Raw genomic sequence first — 27,972 nt, 5'->3', positions numbered from 1 at the left:
GCTGTGTGGCTTGTACAGTAAATAGGATTGGTTAAGACGGCATAGCAGATGGACACCGGCTTATTTGAGTGTGTGCGACATGGAGTGGACACAGGAACCCGTGTGTGAACGGTGTTGGGACACCTGAGGATAAGAGGCCATTCTGTATAGACGGACAATTCTCAATGACCACAAGACAAGTAGAAGCCAATACTTTCATCTTTATTAGTAATCTTGTTCTCTGTTTAAATAAATTTATTTGTAAAATCTCAAAACGAAACACTGAACAGGAGTGTTAAAGCCTGTCTTAATTTAAAACGATACACAAAACATATAAACGCACGGTAACTCTTTTCTGTGTCTTGTAAACAACCCCCCACCACTCCACAGTTTGATAAGATTTGGCATGTCCTTTTTCTCAATACATATGCCTTCAGCTCTTTGTATCATTAAAATTTTTATTATTGCAGTTCGGACAATAAAAAAGACAGTCTGCAAAAAAAATAATCTTAAAATGAGGGGGAAAAAAAACTAAGCATTAGTGCCAATGTTCTTGAACACAGTCAGCAGTATACCGAATGCACTCAAAACAGATTTTTAGACCTTCTGTAAGCAGCCTCGCACACTAATCATGACAGGCAGTAACATGCACACTACATTATCCTCACATTCACACACAGGGGTTTATCACTTGGTCTCCTTCTCACTCATATACACACACACACACACACACACACACACACACAATTCCACACACAGTATCCCACTCTCTGAGAAATGCAATGTTCCCTCATACTGCCAGAGTTTCAACAATTATCATAGTAACAGTAACAAACGTGATTGAGAGAAAAACAACAGTAGGAGGTCAGCATTTGAAAGGAACAATTACATTTCAGTATTCCACTGTTCAAAATAAAAACAACCATACAAAACAGAAACTAACATACACAATAAGATAGTTGTCATCAATCAGAGCGGTGTGTTTGCACATGTTTTGATTCAGTCTCCATAAAGGGGCATGAATGGAAACTGCAGGTTGTCCTGCATCACATAGTTTTCCTATACGATGCGAGTAATGCTGTTACAGTGCCCATCTGTCCAAAGGCTAGTTTGTATTTGGTGTGTGCATGTCCATGTAAGTCTGTCATCAAATCACCTACTAAGCACAATGCAATCCAGCCAGTCTCTCAGACCAACAGACTAATTTTTCAGGTTCAAGTCTAGCAGTTGAAATCTTCATCTGTGGAAAAAGGCCTTACACGTCTAACAGTCCCTGCATTTGTTTATAGAATAGCTTAAGTCTGGCCATGAGAATGTGTGTAAGCATGTCTCACATTTCTGCTTGTGTGTTTACGTGGTTATATTTAGTCATTTATATATATATATGTGTGTGTGTTTACGTGGTTATATTTAGTCAGTTATATGTATGCGTGTGTTTACGTGGTTATATTTAGTCAATTTTATATATGTATTTGTGTTTCCCAGTGTATGTCATGTGTCTAAATATATACTTATGTGAAGGTGTGTCAGATGGAGTCAGCCACTCCTCCCAGCAGGTCACCAGGCAACAGGGCAGCTGGGCTGCCCATTTGCTGCCTGTCCTCCATTTGGGGTGCACCCCACAAGCTGCTGCTGGAGTAACCTGGGGTCACACCACCCCAGAGCCCAGACCTCCCTGCCTCTACCCGTCCCACCCCACCCCCCACCCCCTTCCCAGCCCCGTTGGCGCTCCACTGAGCAAAAATACCAAGCCCAGGACCTTGGGCTGAGGTGGCCTCTGTAGAGCTGCCCGTACCATCCAAACTTTGCCAGCCGGAGCTGGAAGGCCCCACACTACCCAGAACCCCTCCTCCACCGCTGTTTCCACCCAAATTGTTTCCTGCTCCAATTGCTGCTCGTTCACTCCCCGGGGAGCCCCCTCCGCTGTTGCACACCACTGTGTGCGTTCCTGACGAGCCCTGGGCCGCCCCTGCCCCTGGGCTGGCCCCCTCCGCACCTCCAACCTGGGAATGTGCAAAATAGCGAGCCACTTCCTCCTCACTCACAAACTCTGCCAGGATTGTGGTGTTCCCCAGAACACACCTGGAGAAAACAAAATATGTCAGTGTCCTTCTGTAAAACAGGTGAAGTAGTAGAAATTGTACTAACTGAATGGCCATCAGGCTCCAATTCAGCACTAAAGGTAAAATAAAGAATAAAATTAAAAAAACATGCTGCATGGAGCTAACATTAGGGCGAATTTGTAAATATTTAATTACAGGCATTTAGCATTACACTAGGCAGCAGCACAGCGTTTGTTAGTATGTAGAGGGGTAGTAGCCTACATGTGCAGTGCACCCTGGGCCTTGGCTGCTTCCTGACGTGTGCTGTAACGAATCAGGGCGCTGCCCTGGGTCAGGCCGAGGTGAAAGGTCAGCAGTGGGCCGTGCTGCATACAGATAGTCCGTAGCGTGGAACCGTCAATCTGTAGGAGAACAAAAAATGTAGTGGGATACCAGTGTGTCTGTGGTGGGGAAGTGTGAGACTGTAAAAGGGTAGGCAGTGGAATTAAACATTTCCCCATTCTGTTTTTCCCTTAGCAGCCCTTTCATGCAATACTTAATTGATTAAATGGATCAGCCAACTTCACAATCCAATTACACTTGGGTCACGCATGACATCGGCTCATTTGCATATAGGATACACTGAAGGAGAATGCTGATGAATAAGAAATTCACACCCACCTCTCTCTCAATGGCCATTTTATTTAATAGCTGTGATAAATTCCACTTCGATGATGGGTCAGAAAACATAAAATTCCAAATCACCCACAACATAATCCATAGGCCCCCCCCATCCTTCTGCTCATAGGTGCTAGTGCTAACATCTTTATCAATTCTCTCCATCTGTACCTGAGGGGTGAGATTGCTGAGCAGTAGCCAGCAGCTGCCTCTGGAGGCCACACCATCATTCCACGCTGAGCCTACGGAGGAGGGAAAGAGGGCAGTCAGAAACAAAGGGTAGTCTTTCAATCTTTTTCTGTTGTAAAGCCAGTATCTAATAAATATCTTACTACAATGAGTTCTGAAAACCCAACAGCTATAAATGGTTTTGTATCAAGTTAGCCAGGAAACAGTTAAAATCACTACAGGGTTGATCCAGATATATAATATTACCTGTCCCAAATCTTGAATCTTGACTGCCCCCGCCCTCTCCCCAGCCCCTGGTCAAACGCGGGGCTCCGCTGCCCCATAGGGATGTCGAGGCCAGTTTCTGACTGGTCAGTCCAGGAGGGGGGCGTGGCAGCTGGGAACTGATGCGACTGGTCTTCCACGGCTTATTGTGTCCAATGGGCTCTGGGGGCCAGCTGGGTTTGTAGTCAGAGTACTTTGCTGAGGAAACAAGCACAACTTTCAACAGACCAAAATAAATGACAAAGGAAACAGCTAATTTCAATATATCATCAATTTACAGAGCTTTGGTTAGCAGCTCATTCTCTCAAATATTAGACTAGACCTTAAAGCTGTTCATATATTAGAGAATGTCACTACCTGTGCTGTGTGCATTGCCAAGGGGGTTGTCTGAGGCACTGTAGGGCCAGGCACCTGGTGAAGGCAGCAAGGTGTTGAGGGAGGGGTTTGGCCCTGCAACAGAGAGATAGGATGTGTCAAGAGCCACTTCCTCCTCACTCACAAACTCTGCCAGGATTGTAGCGTTCCCCAGAACACAAGGGAAACATTGCTCATTTCAATCAATTTACAGAGCTTTGGTTAGCAGCTCAGTCTCAACTATTGGACTAGACCTTAAAGTTGTTCATATCAGAGAATGACGCTACCTGTGCTGTTGCATCCCCAGTTGTGGGGATGCGAACTCCCTCGCTGCTCATGTATGCCAGTTAGGCTCTACACCCCTTTTAAAGCAGATTAATGTGCTTCATTTGAATAAGTTATTTGGCCACTTTAGTTGTGATACAAACCTTATTAAAACATTTTCACAAGTGATCATTTACAAGTGATAGGCTAACATTGTCACTAGGGTTGCACATTTTGGGGAATATATACAAATTAATATTAATACCATTTAAACGTGTGTCATGACGTGGCCCTTTCTGGGTATAGATCGTGGCATCCCTCTTTCGCGCTCCTACATACATGTTCTGTTATCTCAGGTTGTAAATTCCTGGAGGAGACTCTCCTGTCCATGCAGTATATAGAGAGAGAGTTTCACAGTAGAACAAATGAATTTCTTCTACATCACAGAAAAAATATCCATGTTTTGGAGAATACGTAAACAGTGGAGAAGCCAGCTACGACCCAGTCTGTTTTGTTTCATGTTTGTGACCTCATGAAAGACAATACAGCCACATTACCATAACTCTGTTTATACATTATAAACAGAGTTATTATTGTATAAAATGAATGAGTAAAGATTAAACCATTTGTGAAATGATGGAATGCTATGTTAAACCCTTATGTGAGAGGATTGTATTCCCTTTAAAAAGTTTAACTAAGTCATTGGCCCACCCCCATGAGCAGACATGATCTGGCTCATGGGACAGCCCTTTTCTACTGCTATGAATAAAACCCCCACCTGAAGAAATCCTTTTCAGACCATGCCTACCTCAGTCAGCTGAGGGGGCAAAGGTTTGAGTAGAGACCACAAAAAAACTCAAGTTTAAGCTAAGGTTGTAATGGTTGTTGAATTTCAACCATACCACGTGGAGCATTGGCAACAGCCGAAACATCTAATTTATAAGAACATTTCTGGATGGTATCCACAAAAGACTTCCCAACAGAAGGACTGACGATTCCATCAGAGATCACAACGACACACTGAGAGTAAATATATATTGATTGCAATTATTCCCAAATGAGTGTGTGTTCATGGGCAAAGGATTAGCATTTCAATTAATATAATTATCAACTGTGTAGTGACTTTGTCTTTACCGCACTTCAGTCCACACCCACTACCCACTACTATTAATTACAGAGAATTGATTTGATAAAATAACAGTCTTCAATCTAATGATGCCAAAGACGTGAAATGTGTTTTTTGCATTGGATATATTTACCATATAATATGGAGACAGAATCAAACCTTACCATTAGCAGACAATTGTAAATGATTAAATCCTTTCAATAGAATTACAAATGTTTTAGTTACAAATTGAAGTTGAATTCAATGAATTGACTCTTCACATGGGATGTTTTCACTGAACAAAAGGGAATATTGAATGATCCCCAATGATCCATTGCATCTCCCAAAAACATTTTCAACATTCATCTGTAAAATTATAGTCTAGAAACTAAAGCTTTGGTCGTCTTCCTCTCAGGCTTCCATGTCTTCTTCCCAGACCTCCTCAATGTCCACCTCTTGAACAGACTGAGGCCTCATCTTCACTGTCACTTTCCAACCTTGAGGATGGCTCATTGTCAGGTTCAAAAAGCCTCAAATTTGCCCGGATGGCCACCATTTTTTCAACCATTGTATTGGTCAGCCTGTTGAGTACTTTGGTGTGTATGTTCCCAAACAAGGACCAGTTGCGCTCTGAGGAGGCTAATATTAGTAGGATTTGGAGGATGGTGGAAGCAACAGGGGAAAAAGCCTCAGATCCACAAAGTCCCTTCCACCAGGTGGCTGATGAAATATGTTGGCACAACTGCCATATTGAATCTCCATCCCAAAGCCCTTGCTTGGAAGTGTACTTCGTCAGACTGCCAATAACCTTTCCCTCATCCAGGCCAAGGTGGCGAGACACGGTAGTGATGACACCATAGGCCTTGTTGATCTCTGCACCAGACCGGATGCTCTTGCCAGCATACTTGGGCTCCAACATGTACGCTGCGGCGTGTATGGGCTTCTGGCAGAAGTCTTCACGCTTTTTGATGCATTTCAGAACTGCAGTTTCCTCTGCTTGGAGAAACAGTGAAATGGGCAGGGCAGTACCTATTTTTTGGTACTGCCCTAGAGAGGTGTATGCTGGGCGAAGTACATTCAGAAATCTCTTCCAATACACATTGCCTGTGAGCATCAGAGGTGAACCAGTTGCATACACAGCTTGAGCAAGACATTCATCAGCATTTCTCTGACTACATTCCTCCATTGAGGACCATGAGCTGTTGCTATCGTTAAGATGTCGGATTTGTCATTTTCACCTCGAATAGAAGTAGAGGTACTTTTGTCAGAGGTTGCTTGTTGTGAACAGTGAGGGAACTTTATGCACTTGGCCAAATTATTTTTAATCTGTTGCATTCTTCACATATGATTTGGTACAGTACTTGCAAATGTACACAGCTTTTCCTTCTACATTAGCTACAGTGAAATGTCTCCACACATCAGATAGTGCCCATGGCATTTTCCTGTAAAGATTTAAAAAAAATAAAAAAAAAAGAGTAAATAAAAACAAATTCAATTCCATGTCCAGATAAATAGTTAAGCAGTTAGATTAAACAACTCCTTTGTAAGATAAATGGTTTAAAATGAAACATATGGAAACAGGTGAATTAACACTCCCCAGTTAACAGGCTCAAGCAAACTAAAACCCACATGGAAACAAAAACTAACTTGCAGAAATTGCTAACAAGTTCGAAATAATTTAAACACTTTGCTGTAGGCTACTACTTACTAGTTAATAAAAAATAATTTATGTCATAAAATATATCCACCCCACCCAGTACAGTAATGAAAACTTACCAGAAAGGGCTCAACAGCATCTCATTAGTGTGCAAGATCTTGAGAATCAGCTCTACATGTGATGGAAGAATGCACTGTGCATGCAGAGGGTTGCAATTCCATTGAATTGGGGATGGTTTAACCAAAATATGCCATATGACCTAGAATTGCCTTATGTGTATCCCACAAAAAAGGTTCACTGTTATAAGCTAACTTTTTTGATGAATGTAAGCAAAATTCCAGGGCTCAACTTCCCATGGAAAATGTCCGAAAATTTACAGAAGCTTTGCAGCCCTAATTGTCCCCCAATCAGACTATTCTTGATTTAATCTTATCTTTACATATTCTAAATAACATATATTGGTGAAATTTGTTTTGATTTAGAACAGACCATTGCACCTGTACCAAAACAGGGGCAGCGGGATAAATAAAAAAGTAATCTATGCACTTAAATAGCAAATGGAGGATGCTTTTCCCACCAGGCAGTTTGACTGCCCTCGTGACCGCCATTAATACAGTCACTGCAACAGCCCAAGGTGTGCCAATAGGTTTAATCTCATTCAATACTTATACAGAAGCAGTGATTAAACAGTGAGTACCTGTATTGTCTCGCAGTAACTGGTGGTCAGAGTCACTGAGGCTGGAGGGTCCATGGGAGCCCAGCACACTGCCAGGGGTCATGTACGGGTCCGACTCCGGGTCGGCACTCTGGATGCCTTTCCAGGGCACTCCAGGCTGGAACTCTGTCACCGCAGAAAAAACACAGGGAAGACTACTGAGCCTGGCAATATTGACATTTTTTGCAACTGCAATGTTTCATATGTGCATTTCAAAATTGTGCATTAGGAACTTGGGGTACTGAAAGCAGTTTACCTGGGGGCCAGCTGGATGTCCCAGTCATGGTGCCCATCTTGCTTCCAGGGGTACGGTGCCAGTTGTCAGAAGGGCCCTGAGGGGTCATTCCCAACCCATCAACTCCGAGCAACTCATACTGTGAATATGGGGAGCCCTCTCGAACTTTCATGGCCATGGGTAAAGGACCTGCAATAGCACATAAGACAAAAACACAAATCATTTGTCAGTTTGACATGGCTTTTCCTTTTATGGCTTTATATAGGTATGATTATTCATGTAATTAGCAAGACATTGGATTTTAATGACTCACCATTCTTGTGATGGGCTGTATCTGGGGGAGAGGGGGCCGGAGAGTGACCCTCCATCATCCATTTGAAGCGGGACTGCTGCCCTCCTCCATCCTTCACCCCCCCCACCATGGAGCCCAGCTCCAGCCCAGACAGATTGCCTCCAGGAGCAAGACCTGATATAACAGAAAAAACATGGTCAGATGGTTCATTCACTGCAGTCATGAGCAAAGATTGCTGTGTTGATAAAACTTGGGCCAGTGTAATCCCCCTGAAATCGAACATCACGGAATAGCTGCTAGGTGATTTAAATGAAAGACTTTCGTCACGGCAACAGTGATATACGAGCTACTGTTTACACAAATTAGTTGGATATGATTTAGTAATGGTTTGCCTTTGACGTCATACTGAGTAGACTGCTCTAAACTGACAGATTGGACTGAAATGTGTTAGAGAGATAATAACGAAGACCAAACCTAAGCAACTTACCAGAGTACATCGCCTGTGTTTTGGCATGAAGATCTGACAAGGGGCCACCCATACCAGGGTGGGGCATCGAGTCTGCCATCGGCTGTTTTGGTGCCCCTCCAAGAGATGGGGACAGTTTGGAGCTCCCACTGCCTCCGCCTACCACTCCCTGTTGTTGTTGCTGTCTCTGTTGTTGCAGAATAGCCATGATCCTAGCCAGCTATGGAGACATAGGGTAAGAGAAAAGACTGAAAAATATGTACACAAACACTGCATCAAGAGACTAAAGACAAGCTGGCTAGAAAGCTACTACATACTGAAAGTCTAGCACAACTATTGCATCTAATATTTAAATTAGTCCGAACTGCTATAGGTATAGTGATAAGGCACTACACTACTATGGGACGTTCAGTACCTGCTGTGGATCAGTCTGCTGGCGTATAGGCTGGGGCAACTTCCTCTGGTTCTGCAGGAGCTGCTGCTGCTGTTGCTGCTGCAGAAGGAGCTGACAAGCCTGGGGGGGGTTGGCAGGCACAAAGTAGTTTTACTATTCTATTCCACTGAGAGAGCTAGTGTAGTAGCAGTTTTACAGTTGCAATTACTTAATATCCAATCAATACAAGATTATTTGAATTACTGAGCAATTTTGAAAATTGTGATAAACGGTTCAGACGGCCTGAACCACAACATCGAGGCGGAGACGATATTTACCAGGTGGAATTGCTGCACATGAGGGTAAATGTTACTAAGCACGGCAAGTTGCTGTGGCGAGAGCTGAGGTGGGAACACCCCTCCTCCGACACCTACTCCTCCAACACTGCTGCCAGGAGAGGGTATCTGCTTTAACATGGGACCCGGCACCTGTGACGTGAAAAAAATGTGTATTAGCATTGTGGACACTGGAGAAAGAAAAATGCTCTCTGGATATAGAATGTAGAGTTTTGTTAGACAACCTGGCCAATATTCCAAAATGGTAATCTAAAAGACAAGCTAGAAAAGATTGTTATTGACTTTTGGAGCACCTGCTCATACCCAACGTGGAACAACTTTCTAAATAAACATTCATATTCATGAGGTACAACACAGGCAACGTACCTGCGCAGACAAGAATTGATGAGGGACTTGTCCGCGTAACCCTTGGGAGGGGTTCATGGGATGCATCCCAGGCTGGCGCATTCCCCGAGACGGAGGCATCCCACCGCTGCCACCAAATAAACCATGACCCCCCACCTGGAACGAAATACAGAAGAGTACAGTTAAAAATGAAAATGATAAAAAGGAACAGTGAGAGCTGATAAAATGAAAATATCTATAAAGTTAGTTGACAAAAAAAGCTAGTTGATGTTAGCTGGCTAGCTAATGATAGGGTCAACATATCTAGCCTCCTCCACCTAGGCCAATCGACAGACCATGCAAACACTGCTTAGCACAGCTTCAAGGACACCTTGAACCGCTTGACAGGAGTATGACTCACTTACCTTGTCACTGTAAGGTCCCATGTCTCCAGGCCCCATGTCTTTGGAACTGGGCATACGGTAGCCTCCGCCACCTCTTCCACCTCTCCGCATTTCACAGCTGTAGTCGTTCATCCCTCTCTTATCTCCTTCCAACTTTTTATCAAGACTCAAGTCCTCGCCCTATTAAAAGAGTAGTAAGCGTCAGTTTTTACTCAAAGTAAGAGTGATCAAAGACTTAGTAGTCACGATCTGGTTAACCATTACTACAAACACTTATGTTTTAGCGTAATTTAAAACCTCTTCAGAACATCATCTTGAGAATCTATGCTACCTAGCTAGTTCCAGTTGGCTAACATTAGCTACTAGCCAAGCTAGCATGTAATTACATTCCAAATCATGGTGAGATACTAAGTGCATCCACTAATAAGAAACCACAAATTCATGCCAAAAACTGCAACCCCTCTACTCCTGTGTGTTTGGTGGAGTATGGGAACCGCGCACACATCTACTGTATGCGGTGCTCATTTCACCCCGGAGGACTTCGATGGCTTAGTATAACCAGTGGAAGGCAGGATTCATAATGAAACCAGGTGTTGTGCCGAGCATTGTTTGTGAAGCCTGCAAGCTCTATTTCAGGGTTCCCCAACTGGTGGCCTTATTTGGGGCATGTTCTGTATGCAAAAAATAAAAAAATGTCTATGGTTCATTTTTGGACATAAGACTGTAAAAACACCAATAAATAAGTTGTGATTTTTAAATTTTGGAAATCTGTTCCAAGTATTCCTAAGCATAATAAAAAGACGTGATTGTATAAAAATGTAAGCAAGGTTTGAAATGATTGTTTTAGTCAAACACATCGGTTTGGGCTTATCGTGGATCATTTGCAGACTACAAATTATTTGTAATTATCAGCCAGCATTATACCACCCTGCATACCACTGCTGGCTTGCTTCTGAAGCTAAGCAGGGTTGGTCCTGGTCAGTCCCTGGATGGGAGACCAGATACTGCTGGAGGTGGTGATTGGAGGGCCAGTAGGAGGCACTCTTTCCTCTGGTCTAAAAAATATCCCAATGCCCCAGGGCAGTGATTGGGGACACTACCCTGTGTATGGTGCAGTCTTTCAGATAGAGGAAGGACACCCGTTTAATGTCCTGAGGTCATTTACAACCCCATGGCACTTATCGTAGGGATGTTAACCCCAGTGTCAAGGCTAAATTACCAATCTGTCCCTCAAACCATCACGGTTACTTAACAATCCCCAGTTCACAATTGGCTCATTCCTCCCCACTGTAACTATTCCCCAGGTCGTTGCTGTAAATGAGAATGTGTTCAGTCAATTTACCTGGTAAAATAAAAAAAATATATGTTCTGGCCCCCCAGACCGTCCTGCTGCTCGATTTCCTACTGGTACATTGAGTGTCAGCAGTGATGAGATAAACCGTGTCAATGTGGATTTACCGCACTATAAATCACTATTGGATTAGTATGCAGACTCTCCCTCTCCTTGGCTCTTTGGTAACTAACTCAGCTGTAAATTGTTAAGTCTCCACTCCCTTTACTTTATATCTCCTGGCTTTTTTTTGTGTGGGTTCCTCCCTGTGCTAGACTAGTTGTTCTCTGGCTTACTACTTAGCCATGTCGACAGTGGTGATTGTTAGCCTGCTAGCTAGCCATCAAATTATCTGGCTTGCTAAGGTAACTGGTTAGATGGCATTTTGTATTTCCAAAATTATGGTTTACTTTAATGTAGCTGTAAGCTAGGTGTTGACAGCAACTGGCTGACTCGAGCAGTGCTAACCAATGGTCCCTCTAAACTGTGTGCATGCCACACAGCTCCCTGGGATTGCCACACAGGAATATCAACCCACAGAGAGATGCACAAGATTGAGCTTCACTGCTCTAGAAAGTTCAGTGGTCACCATCCGGTCAATCATGATCGACCAGTCGATCGCCAAATAAAAACCTAACGATAAAGCAATGTGTTCCTATTTTTACCACTGTTGGCGGTAGGCACACCCAATTCAGCTGCCATGTGCACCGGGTAGGTGAACTGTTGCCATTTTGAACCATTTCATGTGTCTTCAGGCACAATCTCTGCCTTCCCGGTGGGCCCAGAGAGCAAAGTGCACTATACGTCTACCACTGGCCAATCGGATGGCTCAGATGACCATGTTTGCAGTAACGTATCCGGCATAAAAGGAAGCTACAGCAAAGTTGATACTACGAGTTTTCAAAACCATGACCAGAGAGACCCAACGAATACAGCAAAGAGTTTATGAGTGGGTTCAAGTTTAACTCAGCGCTGTCAACACTTAGAAGCCATGAAATGAGAGTTCATCCAATTTCCACTCAGTGCTACAACATGCACTGCAGCAGTAATGAATGAGTAGGGAAGTAAATATAGAGAGCTGCGTTTTTATTAGCGGCTTGGGTCGTTTTAAAATATTAATATTTCCCTTTCTCTGTTCATAGGAGTAACATGTATTTGTGCAATAAGGCGGTGGAATTCGAGTTTTGCAATCAGCTAGAAGACAGTGTCCCTTTTTGGTCAGTGGAGGAAAGGGAGACCGAAGGGATGTTAAGAGGCAGTCTCTGTATGCTGCTCCTCCCTCCGCTGAGACTGAACATCAGATGCCGGCCCCATAAGAACAGTAAACTAAAAAGCTAATTATTTAAATGTGTGCTCACGCAGCCATGTCTCACAAGTAATACAACAATGGATCTATTACCAGTGTGATCGTATAGCCTACCTCAAACTTTGAAATATATATGTATATATATTTTTTTTAATGGCCCGAACAAAAATGCATTGGCAGGGCAACTCAAGCAAAGCTAATATGTGGTGATAACGTATTGGGCCTATAGCTTACTGCACAAACCTGATCACTACAGTACTGTTTTCAACTGGTTAATGTTGCATAGGTTGATTTAAGTAGGTAAAAAAAAAATCTGAGCGGTAGATCTCAGCTTATACTTTTGACTCAGAAAAGGTTGGTGAACACTGTTCTAGAGTTTCTTGTTAACACCATCAACGTATTCCTTTACTGTGGCAATTATGATCAAATCAATGCAATATTCAATGTGACATTGAACCATATCACTTTCAATGTGACATACCAAAACAAAAACTATGCAAGAAATGTTAATGTAGGCAGAACGCATTGGAGTAGAATTCTATTGCATTGACACTCACTACTCAGCTGTACGCTACACAGCCCGGGACGGCATAAACATATCAGAGCTGCAGTAGCTCTATATGCAAATGGTCCATTGCCATATATGGATCTGTGCCATTTACTTTGAACTGGACTGTGTTTACAGCATGAGCGGTCATGAGCAGATAGGGTTGGTTTGAGATCAAAGCGAGAGCTGCATGTTTTTTTATTACACCTTTATTTTACAAGGTAGGCTAGTTGAGAACAAGTTCTCATTTATAACTGCGACCTGGCCAAGAAAGCAAAGCGACAACAGAGTTACACATGGAATAAACAAGCATCCAGTCAATAATACAATCGAGTTCAAGTCTATATAAAGTGTGTGCAAATGAGGTAAGGGAGGTAGGCAATAAACTGGCCATAGTGGCAAAATAATTACAATTTAGCAATTAAACAAGAGTGATAGATGTGCAAGTACAAATACTGGGGTGCAAAGGAGCAAATAAATAAATAACAGTATGGGGATGAGGTAGTTGGATGGGATATTTACAGATGGGCTATGTACAGGTGCAATTATCTGTGAGCTGCTCTGACAGCTGGTGCTTAATGTTAGTGAGGGAAATATGAGTCTGCAGCTTCAGTGATTTTTGCAATTCATTCCAGTCATTGGCAGCAGAGAACTGGAAGGAAAGGCGGCCAAATGAGGAATTGACTTTGGGGGTGACCAGTGAAATATACCTGCTGGAGCGCTTGGGTGCTGCTATGGTGACCAGTGAGCTGAGATAAGGCGGGGCTTTACCTAGCATAGACTTATAGATGACCTGGAGCCAGTGGGTTTGGCGATGAATATGAAGCGAGGGCATGTCACCAAGAGCATACAGGTTGCATTGGTGGGTAGTAAATTGGGCTCTGGTGACAAAACAGATGGCACTGTGATTACGCAGCAAACTGGATGCAGTTTGAGTGTTGGTGGCTATTTTGTAAATGACATCGCCGAAGTCGAGGATCGGTAGGATAGTCAGTTTTACGAGGGTATGTTTGACAGGATTAGTGAAGTAGGCTTTGTTGCGAAATAGGAAGCCGATGTAGATTCTAGATGTAATTTGGATTGGAGATGCTTAATGTGACCTCTTTAAACCACCCCTCCCGGATCCGGGATAATTATCAGCAACGCTGAATAGCATAGCGCAACAGTCAAATAATATTACAAAAAAATATTAATATTCATGAAAAAACAAGTGCGATATAGGAAAACACAGCTTAGCCTTTTGTTAATCACCCTGTCGTCTCAGATTTTGAAATGATGCTTTACAGCAAAAGCAATCCAAGCGTTTGTGTAAGTTCATCAATAGCATCAGGAAGCTTAGTCACGAAAATCAGAAAAGCAATCAAATTAACCGTTTACCTTTGATCTTCAGATATTTTCACTCACGAGACTCCCAGTTACACAGCAAATGTTCCTTTTGTTCCATAAAGATTCTTTTTATACCCAAAATACAGACGTTTGTTTGTAGCGTTATGTTCAGAAATCCACAGGAAGGAGCGGTCACGACAACGCAGACAGAAATTCCAAAGTCTTCATGTCCACATAAACATGTCAAACGTTTTTTTTTTTTTTTTTTTTATAATCATTCCTCAGGTAGTTTAATATATATATAAAATAATATATATATATATATTTATATATAAATATCAGAGTGTAGCTTTTTCCATAACAGCGGGAGGAACAATGGCCGTCTTACTCAATTGCACACCAACTCACTCTGAGAGCCCCCACCTGTCCACTTACGCAATGTGATCCTTCACGCTCAGTTTTCAAAATAAAAGCCTGAAACTGTGTCTAAAGACTTGACACCTTAGGGACAGAAAAAGGAATCTGGTTGATATCCCTTTAAATGCACAATAGGGATGCATAAGAAGAGAGATTTCAAAAACAGGGGCACTTCCTGATTGGATTTTCCTCAGGTTTTAGCCTGTAATATCAGTTCTGTTTAACTCAGACAAAATTTGGACAGTTTTGGAAACTTTAGTGTTTTCTATCCTAATCTGTAAATTATATGCATATTCTAGCATCTGGTCCTGAGAAATAGGCTGTTTACTTTGGGAACTTTATTTTTCCAAACGTAAAAATAGTGCCCCCTAGCTTCAAGAGGTTAATATGAGTTAAGTCTAACCAGACACCTAGATATTTGTAGTTGTCCACATATTCTAAGTCAGAACCGTCAAGAGTAGTGACGCTGGACAGGCGGGCAGCGATCGGTTAAAGAGCATGCATTTAGTTTAACTTGCATTTAAGAGCAGTTAGAGGCCACGGAAGGAGAATTGTACGGCATTGAAGCTTCTCTGGAGGTTAGTTAACACAGTGTCCAAAGAAGGGCCAGAAGTATACAGAATGGTGTCGTCTGCATAGAGGTGGATCAGAGAATCACCAGCAGCAAGAGCGACATCATTGATGTATAACAGAGAAAAGAGTAGGCCCGAGAATTTAACCCTGTGGCACCCCCATAGAGACTGCCAGAGGTCCGGACAACAGGGCCTCCGATTTGACACACTGAACTCTGAGAAGTGGTTGGTGAACCAGGTGAGGCAGTCATTTGAGAAGCCAAGTCTGTCGAGTCTGCCGATAAGAATGTGTTAATTGACAAAGTCCAAAGCTACCATAATTTGCAAATACATTCATTCAAAATCCTACAATGTGATTTTCTGGATTTTTCTCTCTCATTTTGTCTGTCATAGTTGAAGTGTACTTATGATGAAAATTACAGGCCTCTCATCTTTTTAAGTGGGAGAACTTGCACAATTGGTGGCTGACTAAATACTTTTTTGCCCCACTGTATGTAGCAGGCTAGTAATAGGGATTGCAACAATTTTGGGGGATAATTTTAGAGGGTCCAGATTGTCTAGCCTGGCTGATCTGACTCTTTCAGAACATCAGCTATCTGGATTTGGGTGATGGAGAAATGGGGGAGGCTTGGGCAAGTTGCTGCGGGTGGTGCAGAGGTGTTGACCAGGGTAGGGGTGGCCAGGTGGAAAGCATGGCCAGCTGTAGAAAAATGCTTATTGAAATTCTCAATTATTGTGGATTAACCGGTGGTGACAGTGTTTCCTAGCCTCAATGCAGTGGGCCGCTGGGAGGAGGTGCTCTTATTCTCCATGGACTTTACAGGTGTTCCAGAATTTTTTGGAGTATGTGCTGCAGGACGCAGATTTCTGTTTGAAAAAGCTAGCCTTTGCTTTCCTAACTGCCTGTGTAGATTGGTTCCTAACTTCCCTGAAAAGTTGCATATCGCAGGGGCTATTTGATGCTAATGCCGTACGCCACAGGATGTTTTCGTGCTGGTCAAGGTCAGTCAGGTCTGGAGTGAACCACAGGCTATATCTGTTCCTGGTTCTACATTTTTTGAACGGGGCATGCTTATTTAAGATTGTGAGGAAAGCACTTTTAAAGAATAACCAGGCATCTTCTACTGATGGAATGAGGTCAATATCCTTCCAGGATACCCGGGCCAGGACGATTAGAAAGTCCTGCTCGCTGAAGTGTTTTCGGGAGCGTTTGACAGTGATGAGGGGTGGTCGTTTGAACGCAGACCCATTACAGACACAAGCAACGAGACAGTGATCGCTGAGATTCTGGTTGAAGACAGCAGAGGTGTATTTAGAGGGCAGGTTGGTAAGGAACTTATCTATGAGGGTGCCTGTGTTTACAGATTTGGGGTTGTACCTGGTAGGTTCATTGATAATTTGTGTGAGATTGAGGGCATCAAGCTTAGGTTGTAGGATGGCCGGGGTGTTAAGCATGTCCCAGTTTAGGTCACCTAACGACACGAACTCTGAAGATAGCTGTTGGGCAATCAATTCACATATGTTGTCCAGGGCACAGCTGGGGTCAGTAGGTGGTCTATAGCAAGCGGCAAAAGTGAGAGACTTGTTTCTGGAAAGGTGAATTTAAAAAAAAAGTAGAAGCTCAAATTGTTTGGGCACAGACCTGGATAGTAAGACAGAACTCTGCAGGCTAACTCAGCCCCCTTTGGCAGTTCTATCTTGTCAGAAAATGTTATAGTTAGGGATGGAAATTTCAGGGTTTTTGGTGTCCTTCCTAAGCCAGGATTCAACTAGGACATCCAGGTTGCAGAGCGTGCAAAAGCAGTGATTAAAAAAAAACTTAGGGAGGAGGCTTCTAATGTTAACATGCATGAAACCAAGGCTTTTACGGTTGCAGAAGTCAACAAATGAGGGCCTGAGGAATGGGAGTGGAGCAAGGCACTGCAGGGCCTGGATTAACCTCTACATCACCAGAGGAGAAGTAGAATAAGGGTACTCATGTAGTCAAGTGCACATTTTTGTTCATATTTTTTTTTGATCCTTTATTTAATTAGGCAAGTCAGTTAAGAACAAATTCTTATTTACAATGATGGCCTACCCCGGCCAAACACTCCTATGGGACTCCCAATCATGACCGAATTTGATACAGCCTAGATTCAAACCAGGGACTGTAGTGAAGCCTTGTGCACTGAGATGAAGTGCCTTAGACCGCTGCGTCACTCGGAAGCTCCTTTGCTAGTTAGTAAGTTATAGATAATTTGTAGTCAGTAATAGGTGAGTGATTGCTTCCTACAAAAGCACAAAACATGTACATTTCTAGACACCTTTAAAAGAAGAGTCAGGTAAAGAGCTTATTTGTCTTAAAGAGGCAGTGTTGTATTTTGAGACAGGCTTGAATAAAGCTATGTAGCATATAGGCAGAGGGCTTGCATTATAGGGAATAGACTGGCTTGCCGGGTCCTCCAATACATGTCACACCCCGCAAATATTTTTTCTGGCATTCTGATCAGTTTTATGTAATAACTCAAAATTGAAAAGTGAGGTACAACTTTGTATTGGGACTTTTGATGAGTATTCTAATGCAAATCCATATTTTACATGTGGTTACGTTTATGCTACCTACCCTTCAACAGAAAATGCATCGTCACCATCCTTTCTTCCGAGACATAATTAATAGGGCTTACCATGAGTCCCATATTTTGGAATTGTCGTGTCATTGGGTTCATCCAGTTTTCTCCACCTCCACCCTTTAGGGAACAAACAGAAACATGCAATGTAGCTAAACATAATCCCTCAATCAGAAAGATGTCCTTTCATAGTTCCACAGCTTAGGATATAAAAACAATTGAGCAAGCAGACCCTAACCACAAAAATACCTTGATGTTGCCTCTCTTTCCCCCGGGGCCTTGCCCCCAGCCACCAGAGTTGTAGTTGCTGCTGGTCTGTGAGCCTGTGCTGTTCCAAACTCCACCAACGTCCTCCTCCTCATCCCAACTGGAGTGTCGAGAGGCTGGAACTGGGCCCTCTCCTTTGCCCCAGCTCTCTTGCACAGACTTTGAACCTATGGGACATGCAAAAAATGGTCATGCAATGTCCTGAGGAGTAACACATTTGCTTTACAATGAAAGCTCCTTGAAGTGTCTTACCAGATTTAGATGAGGGGTTTCCCCAACCAGCAGTTTTGCTAGAGTTATCTGGGTCTCCCCAGCCAGATGGTGCATCAGAAGTCTTCCCCCAGGAAGCAGTGCCATTATCCACAGATTGTCCAACAAGGTTGCCACCCCCTCCCCACATACCTGGGCCTGGTAATACAGAGAATATCAGATTAAAGAATCTGCCAGAAATGCCAGTTGTTGGCCTTCGAAGGACTAAATCGGTCATAGCTTACCCATTCCAGGTGCATTGCCAGGGTTTGAGTCCCGGTTAGCTGGGATCGCAGGCTGTCTCCTTGGTGGTGGCTGTTGTACGAATGTAGGTGGACACTGTTGAGTTTGGCCTTGAAGTGGTGGTGGCTGACCAGAGGGGGCACTGTTTTTATCCCACAGGTTCACATTCTTGCTGTTGTAGCAGGTGGGATCGCCCCAGGCTGAAGTGCCATCATCAATCTCCATCTTGCGGCTGATGGACTGTGGGGAGGGCTCCTCCCACCCGCTGGGCTCAGGGGCCTCAGCAGGCCCAACAGGGATCTGAGGGATGGGGCCAGCAGTCCAGCCCGAGTTTTGGTTCTGATTCTGGATGGGAGGACCTCCTGACCTGCCCAAGCCTCCTGGTGGCTGTTGGGTGTGTGATTGGTGTTGCTGTTGATTTGGGGCTTTCTGTGTTGCCGCTTGGCTGTTTGGTATCTGTGGTGAATGCGGCTTCATGCACCAGTCCTGGTGCGGTTTGCCGCCCATGTCACCTCCACTTCCCCAACTCCTCTGTGGGCCTCCCTCATCTATGTTACCCCAAGATCCTTTGTCCGTGTTGCCTTCACCTCTGCCCCTCCCTTCCCCCCAGCCTCCACTGACTGTCTTGGGTTCACGCTGCGCCCAGTTGCCTCCCCCTCTTTGTCCCCATCCACCTCCCTCCCTACCCATCTCTTTCCAACCCCCTGCAGTCCCCTTCTCCTCCTGACCACCTCCCCAGCCACTCTCTCTTCCGCCACCCTGTTCTCCGAAATCTCTCCAGTTACTTCCTCCGCCCCCTCTGCGGTCTCTCCCCTCCTGCTCCTCACTGCCCCAGCCTTTGCCATGGCTCTCTGAAGTACTGACGTCGCCCCAGGCTCCACTCGTCTTTCCCTGGCTGCCATCAATATCTTTCACTGGCATCCTGGAGGGAGCAGAATTCCGCATGTTGGATGGTGGAGCACAATTTGACTCGTCATCCCAGCCGCCCTTTGAAGGTACAGGGCCAGGACCAGTGATCATAGTAGGCATATGGGCCTCAGCAGATGGATCAGTAGTCATTGTGCTGTTGCTTGCGGGGTAAGTAGATGCCCGACCAGTAGAACTAACAGCTTGAGATGGAAATGCAGGGGAACTGCTTCCCTCATTTTGACTTCCTGCTCCTGTATCCAGGTCCCAGGCAACATTCTGCTGTACCTGGATCTGCCCCCATCCAGTGTTGGACAGCACCCTGGGATCCAGGTCTGACCGGCTGAGCATGCTCTGTAAGGCCACTTCAGGGTTGGGGGGTGGGTTGCTGGAGCGTTGGCGGGAATGCTCATGGTTCCGATTGTGACTCCCAGCTCTGGACCCTCCTCCACTGGAGGATGAGGGGTCTCCACTTCCTCTGCCACCTTGACCTGCCCATTCCCCCACAGCATCAACCCCTTTCTGATTGTCCCAAGCTGTTGTCATAGTAGCAAATGTTGGTGAGGCAGAATCCTGGGATATTCCGCCACCACCACCACCGCTACCTCCACTGCTGCTCTCGCCTCCACCGCTACTTCCTATTGCCAGGTTGCTGGAACCCCTGACATCTGTCGACTCCTGTGTAACGCCCCAACCCTCCTCTGTAGCCCCATCCCATGCTCCCTGAGATACCACTGGGGTATTTGAGCTAACATCATTTCCCCTGACCCACTCCTCATCTCCTGCCAACCCAGCTTTCTCCTCCTCCTGAGCTGCATCTCCCCCTACTCTGTCCCACCCATCAGTCTTAGAGGCACCTGTGTTGAGGTTAGAGGGGGGAGGCAAAGCTCTCCATGAAGAGGAAGAGGTTGTGGAGGAGGATGACGAGGCAGAGAGATGCTCGCTCCCTCCAACAACCCCACTGTCCACAAGGTCTCTGCCTCCTTGATTTGGTCCTTCTCCAAGCTCCGGCCCCAAGCCCCCCCAGTCCCCATGGAGATGTGCTCCATCCCTGGCAGGCATTTCATGGAGTTGGTGCTGATAGCTAGCTTGATTCACAGAGGAGAGTGGATGAGTATGGGTGGTACTGGCAGAGAAGGATGTTGTGATGGATGAGGGCACAGCTTCGGTGGTAGCTGCACCAACCCCTGTCGTTCCATCCTGCACAAGGGCAGGCCAGGCTGAAGGGTTGGCATTAGGGTTGAAGTTGGCACCAGGAATCCCACTGTTCACACAAAGAGGGCTCTCCTGAGTCCCAGGAAGAAAGGAGACTTTGGAATTGTTGAGCACTGGCCCCTCTGCTGTTGCTGCTGCGGCCACTCCAATTCCAGGCTGACTTGAAGAGCCCCACACGACACCAGACAGGACACATTCAGTGAGTGACGAGGGGGAAGGGTGGGGTGGGGAGGGACTGTCTGAACTCCCAGCTCTTGGTCCTCCTGTCCTCAGATGCTGTTGGGTGCATTTGTCAGTCCGTGAGGCACTGCTGTTGTTGGGGACATCCAGCTCTGCTCCCTCGGTACCCACTCTATCCCCACCTACAATGCTGGGCCACTCTTCAAGGTCACTCCCATCCACTATCACCTTCTCCCAGCCCTGAGAAGGGGGCTGGCTGCCAGAGCCAACCCCCCATGTGGAATTTGCATAAGTTGAAGAAGCAGCAACTGAAGATGAGGGTGAAGAGTGAGGGGGTGAAGGAGAAGGTGAACCCAGATTGGGATCTGTAGATAATGAGCAAACATACTTTGGTAACTTGAGGACCATGTTAAGAAGATTAAAACAGCACGTTAATTACACTTGGACAAATATTAATTTAGCTGCTGACTACAGATCCAAACCACATCCTTTCATTTCAATGTTGACCCACCTGTGGATCCAGATGTGGTTGCATTGGGGGCATCTCCCTGTGAAAGAGGGGGTGCGTCTCCCCTACCGCTCACTCCCCCCAGCAGCATGCAGGACAGTGGTGGCTGGCCTCTCTTCAGAAGCACTTTGTGGTCCTGCTGGCAGCGGAATCGTGGGGGCACCTCTCTGGGCATATAGCGCTGAGTTCCGGTGGGGGGCTGTCCGTTGGCCACAGCCGCCCGGTTTGCATTGTTCCCACCTGGAGGAACAGCGAACCCAGCTGCAGGGCAGGGGGACGATGGTGGAGTGGGGCCAGGGCTGGGAGACACAGAGCCAGGAGTGGCTAGTGACTGCGTGGAGCTGGCCTTGGTTGATTCTGGCACTTAAGGAAAATGAAGCAAATGAACCAAGTCAATGCTGGAATGCATCCTAATCATAATGTTATGTAACATAATATAAACTAGGCCTTTTCCTCTCTCATCGTTATCTTGTTTGATGAAAGGAAGGAGTGTTACAGATGTACAGTAGCAGTCAAAAGTATGGACACTCCTACTCATTCCAGGGTTTTTCTTTATTTTTACTATTATCTACATTGTAGAATAACAGTGAAGGCATCAAAACGATGAAAAACACATGGAATCATGTAGAAACAAAAAAATATATTATATAGTTTTATATTGGAGATTCTACGTTTTTTCCCCCCTTTACCTTTATTTAACTAGGCAAGTCAGTTAAGAATAAATTCTTATTTTCAATGACGGCCTAGGAACAGTGGGTTAACTGCCTTGTTCAGGGGCAGAACAACAGATTTTTACCTTGTCAGCCCGGGGATTCAATATTGCAACCTTCCAGTTACTAGTCCAACGCTCGAACCACTAGGCTACCTGACGCCGAAGTAGCCACCCTTTGCCCAAAGCGATCATCATGGAATACTCTCAACCAGCTTCATGAGGTAGTGACCTGAAATTAATAGGTGTGCCTTGTTAAAAAGTTATTTTTTGGAATTTCTTTCCTTCTTAATACATTTGAGCCAATCAGGTGTGACAAGGTAGGGGTGGTATACAAAAGATGGTATTTTACCAAATAAGGCTAAGTCCATATTATGGCAGGAACAGTTCAAATAAGCAAAGAGAAATGCCAGTCCACTGTTACTTTAAGACATGGTCAGTCAATAAGGAACATTAAGAATGTTTAAGTGCAGTCAAAAACGATCAAGCGCTATGATGAAACTGGTTCTATTGAGGACTGCCAGCATTACCTCTGCTGCAGAGAATAATTTCATTAGAGTTAACTGTACATCAGATTGCAGCCCAAAGAGGAGGAGACTGTGTGAATCCAGCCTTCATGGTCGACTTGCTGCAAAGAAACCAGCGCACAATTGGCCCAGTGTCGTCCGGGTTAGGCAGTCATTGTAAATAAGAATTTGTTCTTAACTGACTTGCCTAGTTAAATAATAATTAATATAATTAAAATTTAAAAAATAAAAACAGTACTAAAGGACACCAATAAGAAAAAGAGACTTGCTTGGGCCAAGAAACACGAGCAATAGACATTAGACCGGTGGAAATCTGTCCTTTGGTCTGGAGTCCAAATTTGAGATTTTTGGTTCCAACTGCCGTGGCTTTGTGAGACACAGAGTAGGTGAACGGATGATCTCCACATGCGTGGTTCCCACCGTGCATCATGGTGGTGATTTGATGGTGCTTTGCTGGTGACGTTGATTTATTTCAAATTCAAGGCACACTTAATCAGCATGGCTACCACAGCAATACGAAACCACATCTGGTTTGTGGGACTCTTGTTTTTTTAACAGGACAATGACCCATAACACACCTCCAGGCTGTGTAAGGGCTATTTGACCAAGACGGAGAGTGATGAAGTGCTGCATCAGATGACCTGGCCTCCACAATCACCTGACCTCAACCCAATTGGGATGGTTTGGGATGAGTTGGACCTCAGAGTGAAGGAAAAGCAGCCAACAAGTGCTTAGCATGTGGGAAATCCTTCAAGACAGTTGGAAAAGCATTTCAGGTGAAGCTGGTTGAGAGAATGTCAAGTGTGCAAAGCTGTCAGAGGCAAAGGGTGGCTACTTTGAAGAACCTAAAATATAAATGATATTCTGATTTGTTTAACACTTTGATTACTAAATGATTCCATGAGTTATTTCAGAGTTGAGGTCTTCACTATTATTCTACAATTTAGAAAAATAAAAACCCTTGAATGAGTAGGTGTCCAAACTTTTGACTGGTACTGCATATACAGAACAAAAAAATTACCTTTGACTTTTTGTTCAGTCACCTGAAAGTAGAGAAGACCGTCAATGCCATGAAACAGCCAACACATTATTGTAACGAATGTCAAGTGCTAATACTGCAAGCAACTATGGTGCGCAGGCCAAATAAATCATTATTGCTGTCACGACTAAAACACAGCCAAAACAGTGTGGCTCTGACTTTCAATGGGCCATGAAACTGGATCAAACACCAGACAATTCTGTTTTGAGGAACATACCAGAGCACTCTGAATTATGTAGGCCTAATTTCCAGATGAAAAGTGGATATTATATACCTTCTGGGAAGCTTCCCTTTTCTTTTTATCCTCTTTCTTCTTTTTCTTGTCTTCCATGAACTGCTGTTCCCTTTCCTGATTCTCCTATCTGGACACATTTAAATGGATGTGGGCATTGACATTTGGCGATATGCAACTTGATGTTGATGCCTACATTTGCTGCGACTTGCCTAAAAACGTTTTATCAACAGTTTATTCAAATGAACTCTTACACAATTAGTTAATATTGTCAGAACTATAGAATTAAGCAGACACAACCTTGGCAACAATCAGTGGTAGCCACCCTGAATTATTCATTTTCAAGCAAACAATTACAACTCCAAACATTTAACACATGCACATCAACAGAGAGGAAATGTAAGACTGGGCAGTACCTGACTGGTAGATAAAATAACCCGTTAGCTGGTAGAAATATTTAATTGTCACGTAGGTCAAGGCCTTGCGAGCTAATAGAGATGGCGAGAGAGTGAGTGTGTGCAGGATAGAGCGAGCTAGTTGGCTAGATGGGTCAGGTATCACGGGGTAGCATTTCGTTTTAGTCCCCCTGTTTGACTCAGCTTTACAAAAGCGCTCCACTGAAAACGCTAGTAAGCTGAAAATGTGGGGTCTTTTGAGTGTATGTATGGGAAACGTAAACAAAGCAAGTTTGCGCTATGGGAGGCATTTTGGACAAGAGCTTGTCCAAATTGCCAAGTAGTAGTCTAGTCTGTAAATACAATTTAAGGACAGCAGTCAAATTAAGCCGCTCAAAATTGTCAGATTAGAAACTAGCTAGCAAGCAATATAATGTTCGTTTTTACTATAACTATTTATTGACTAGTTAAACTGTTATATGTGGATCTATCTATGCGCGGCATTTAATGAAAAACATTTCCCATAATAGCTAACGTTACATTATGCTAGCTAGTGCCACTTAATACAAATCAGCTAGCAGAAGCTTGCCTGGTGGTATCGCGCTGACGTTTGCCAAGGCCTATTCCAGCCTCGAGCTCGAGTACAGAGTAGCCCCAAACTGGACACCCAGTGGCGTTGGACTTGAAAAAAACGGACGAAACAGACTCCGCGAGAATAAAGTCACGTAACGACACAAACGTGTGTTAACATATCTAGCTAAATTGTCAAAATAGTATTGACATTAACTAGCTGCAAGATAGCGCTTTCGTGCGAGCGACTTTGACGTCGTTAACTGCCGCTCAAAAGGTGAAGCCTAGTAGGGAACACGACGTACAGCTGCCGGCTTGCTATAACCAGCTCCCAAAGCTAAGCTCCACACATAGTTAAAAACAAAAAAATCCATACATATCGGTCACACATATATACTGTTGATTAGTTGAGTACTCCGTGGTAATCGAAAATAGTTCATAGCAATGTTAATTGAATTGATTGTGTTTCTCAAATTATTCATGCGCACACACACACGACAACAATACTGCTTCATAACATGACTTGTCTGTTCAATCAACTGTCGCTTTTGGACTGAAGTGACAAGGCCAAAGAAGCTACGATAAAACTTCAGTGACGTTCTCTGTAGCTAACTTAGCTGACTGACGTTAGCTGTCGCTTATGACTTAACATGGATAGAAAAAAAATGGTACACACAATTTACAACATTGTAATGAACAACTTAACGATACATCGTTTTAGTTACTCACCTCAGGAATCAAACATAAAGTACTTTGTGAAATTCTTGCAGACCTATTTAGCTAAAGCTAGTTTAGCAATCTAACGGTAGTTCAAGGCTAAACCAAATAAGAAATAACATCACCAAAAGGCTAAATGTTAACAATCGAGAAATTCAGCTAACGTATATCCTTTCATAAGAATGTAGTTTTCGCTGTAAACTACACATGCATAACCTCTTGGTGGTTGCAAAGCGCTGTGAGGTCGGTTAGTTTACTATCGGCCATTTTGCTTCTCTGTGCAGCTTGTGTTGTTGACCAGAGGGAGGGGGGCTGAATGGATATCTGCACTCTGCAGCAAGGGGGCGTATTCTCGCCCAAGCGTGACGTCATTTACATCCAATTAGCCAGAGTGTTATCAGAGATGACACTTCTCGAGTTTGGTAGAAAAAGTTGTAAGCCAAAGCAACAATACAGGACCATAACTAGACAGTGGAAACTGAACAACCTCTACCATAAACTCAGTGAACTTACACGTTGCAAAACAAAAACTCATCAATAACCTAGTCCGCTCTCATTTTTGGTTTACTGTCAGCACCTGTATGAGATAATAATAAGTACAATCAATGCATTCCCCCTCTTCTCTTCATCATACCTTTTCCAGAACACAATGTATTATCTATATCATAAGACTGACCTCAAAATCCCAGCCTCATTTGACTGCTTCTTTATACCCTGTTGTTATGTAACATTTCCAGAATGTTGTTGTTTTTCTCTTTTGTTGGCTAGTGGCGTCCGCATGCATCCCAGACGGAACAGTTCGTGAATATATTATGATGACATTTTGTGACGTTTTTGTTTGTTTTGGACTTCGGCAGGTTATTTTTCAGCAGTTCGGGCACACCATTTTTCTCTAGAGGCAAGCGGAAGTCGGTCGACGAAGTCTACGCTCCCTCGTCCGCGATTGGTCAACAGTAGGGATACTTCAATGAAGTGCTGTCTCAAAGAGAAACTAGGCAAGTCACTTGAGAAATACTGCACAAAATATCATAGTCAAATGCAAAATCGCGCGACTAAAATCTATTTTGCAAAAACGTCAACATTAATGAAAAATGTATTGAGTTATGCGGTGTTCAAAACAGCTGGTAACTCGGAAATCTCCTACTTCCGACTTCAGTCGGTTGGAAACAACTGGGAACTCGGAAAAACGAGCTGCTACGGGAAAATCGATTTGAACGGTCATCCAACTCGGAATTCCATCTCCGGCCTCTTCCTAGAGCTCCGACTTTTCCAGCCTTAAATTCACTGACGCCATGATTTGACCTAGTATTTTTCCGAGTTCCTAGTTATTTTGACCTCGGCATTATTATACCTCTGCAGGTATCACCACGCTTAACCCGAAAATGTGGTTTGAGGCGCGGTAAGGATGGTGTGACGCAATTGTGGAGTCTCCAGAAGCATGCAGAGGTCAAATTGAGTGGATGGTTGATTGGTTGACAGTAGATGGGGGGCTGTCCTAGATATACACAAACACACTTTCTTTACAACTTCCTTCAAATGCAAAAAATGTGTTAGCTCTGACTTCTGCGGAGGCCGCATCGCAGTAAATACTGTATTGTCAATACAGATGATTTATTGACAATGCATCGCCTTTAATAAGCTCTCGTTTTTTGTTCGAGTTTCCAGTTGTCTTGAAAGGAACATTCTAAACGCCAAAGTTTTTCCTAACCATAAAGCAGTCATAAGTTTTAGATTTATTTTTAGAAGAACATTCAAAAGCTATTATATTGTGACTAAGTGGCCAAAGGCAAATGTAGGCAAACCCCAACTACTAATATTAATGTATTTAGTTGTTAGAAAAGCGCTATACAAATTCCATGTATTATTATGAATTATTCAATCATTTAAAAGATGCTCTGTTAACTAATGAAGGTTGTTTAATGCTTATGTTTAGCATATGTAACGGATGTGAAACGGCTAGCTAAATAGCGTTTCAATTTGTGACGTCACTTGCTCTGAGACCTTGAAGTAGTTCTTCGGCTTTTGTGGAGCGATGGGTAACGATGCTTCGTGGGTGACTGTTGTTGATGTGTGCAGAGAGTCCCTGGTTCGCGCCCGGGTATGGGCGAGGGGACGGTCTAAAGTTATACTTTTACACATAGGTAGACAAGAAATACAACATTAAAACATAAAGACATGTTACTACTGAGCTTGTAAGGTTTGTTCTGTTATAATCTCTGCACAGCCAGAAGAGGACTGGCCACCCCACATAGCCTGGTTCCTCTCTAGGTTTCTTCCTAGGTTTTGGCCTTTCTAGGGAGTTTTTCCTAGCCACCGTGCTTCTACACCTGCATTGCTTGCTGTTTGGGGTTTTAGGCTGGGTTTCTGTACAGCACTTTGAGATATCAGCTGATGTACAAAGGGCTATATAAATA

General features: G+C 44.0%; 1 protein-coding gene across 3 annotated transcripts; it reads right to left on the bottom strand.

The window, feature by feature from the left end:
• Nucleotides 1-180: 180 nt before the first annotated feature.
• Nucleotides 181-27,203, bottom strand: LOC112258794 (trinucleotide repeat-containing gene 6B protein). 3 transcript variants are annotated; one of them, XM_024433378.2, is made up of 21 exons: nucleotides 26,235-27,203; nucleotides 23,919-24,006; nucleotides 23,627-23,648; nucleotides 21,373-21,732; nucleotides 18,563-21,226; nucleotides 18,321-18,476; nucleotides 18,051-18,235; nucleotides 17,859-17,921; nucleotides 9,719-9,877; nucleotides 9,336-9,470; nucleotides 8,952-9,101; nucleotides 8,656-8,754; nucleotides 8,262-8,460; nucleotides 7,796-7,948; nucleotides 7,504-7,671; nucleotides 7,230-7,373; nucleotides 3,510-3,602; nucleotides 3,135-3,350; nucleotides 2,871-2,941; nucleotides 2,304-2,443; nucleotides 181-2,061 (listed from the first exon to the last, which is right to left on the bottom strand). In XM_024433378.2, the coding sequence occupies exons 2-21, from the start codon at nucleotides 23,973-23,975 to the stop codon at nucleotides 1,506-1,508; spliced, it is 5,790 nt and encodes a 1,929-aa protein (XP_024289146.1). In that variant the 5' UTR covers nucleotides 23,976-24,006; nucleotides 26,235-27,203; the 3' UTR covers nucleotides 181-1,505. The 3 variants fall into 3 exon arrangements, with proteins under 3 accessions (XP_024289146.1, XP_024289145.1, XP_024289147.1); XM_024433377.2 differs by lacking the exon at nucleotides 26,235-27,203 and adding an exon at nucleotides 25,571-26,117; XM_024433379.2 differs by lacking the exon at nucleotides 26,235-27,203 and adding an exon at nucleotides 24,293-24,706.
• Between the last annotated feature and the right edge of the window lie 769 nt (nucleotides 27,204-27,972).

Source organism: Oncorhynchus tshawytscha, linkage group LG09 (genome assembly GCF_018296145.1).
Source record: "Oncorhynchus tshawytscha isolate Ot180627B linkage group LG09, Otsh_v2.0, whole genome shotgun sequence".
NCBI classification, from domain to species: Eukaryota; Metazoa; Chordata; class Actinopteri; order Salmoniformes; family Salmonidae; genus Oncorhynchus; species Oncorhynchus tshawytscha.
The sequence above is the reverse complement of the archived record's forward strand: the minus strand, read 5'-3'. Positions and strand labels throughout refer to the sequence as shown.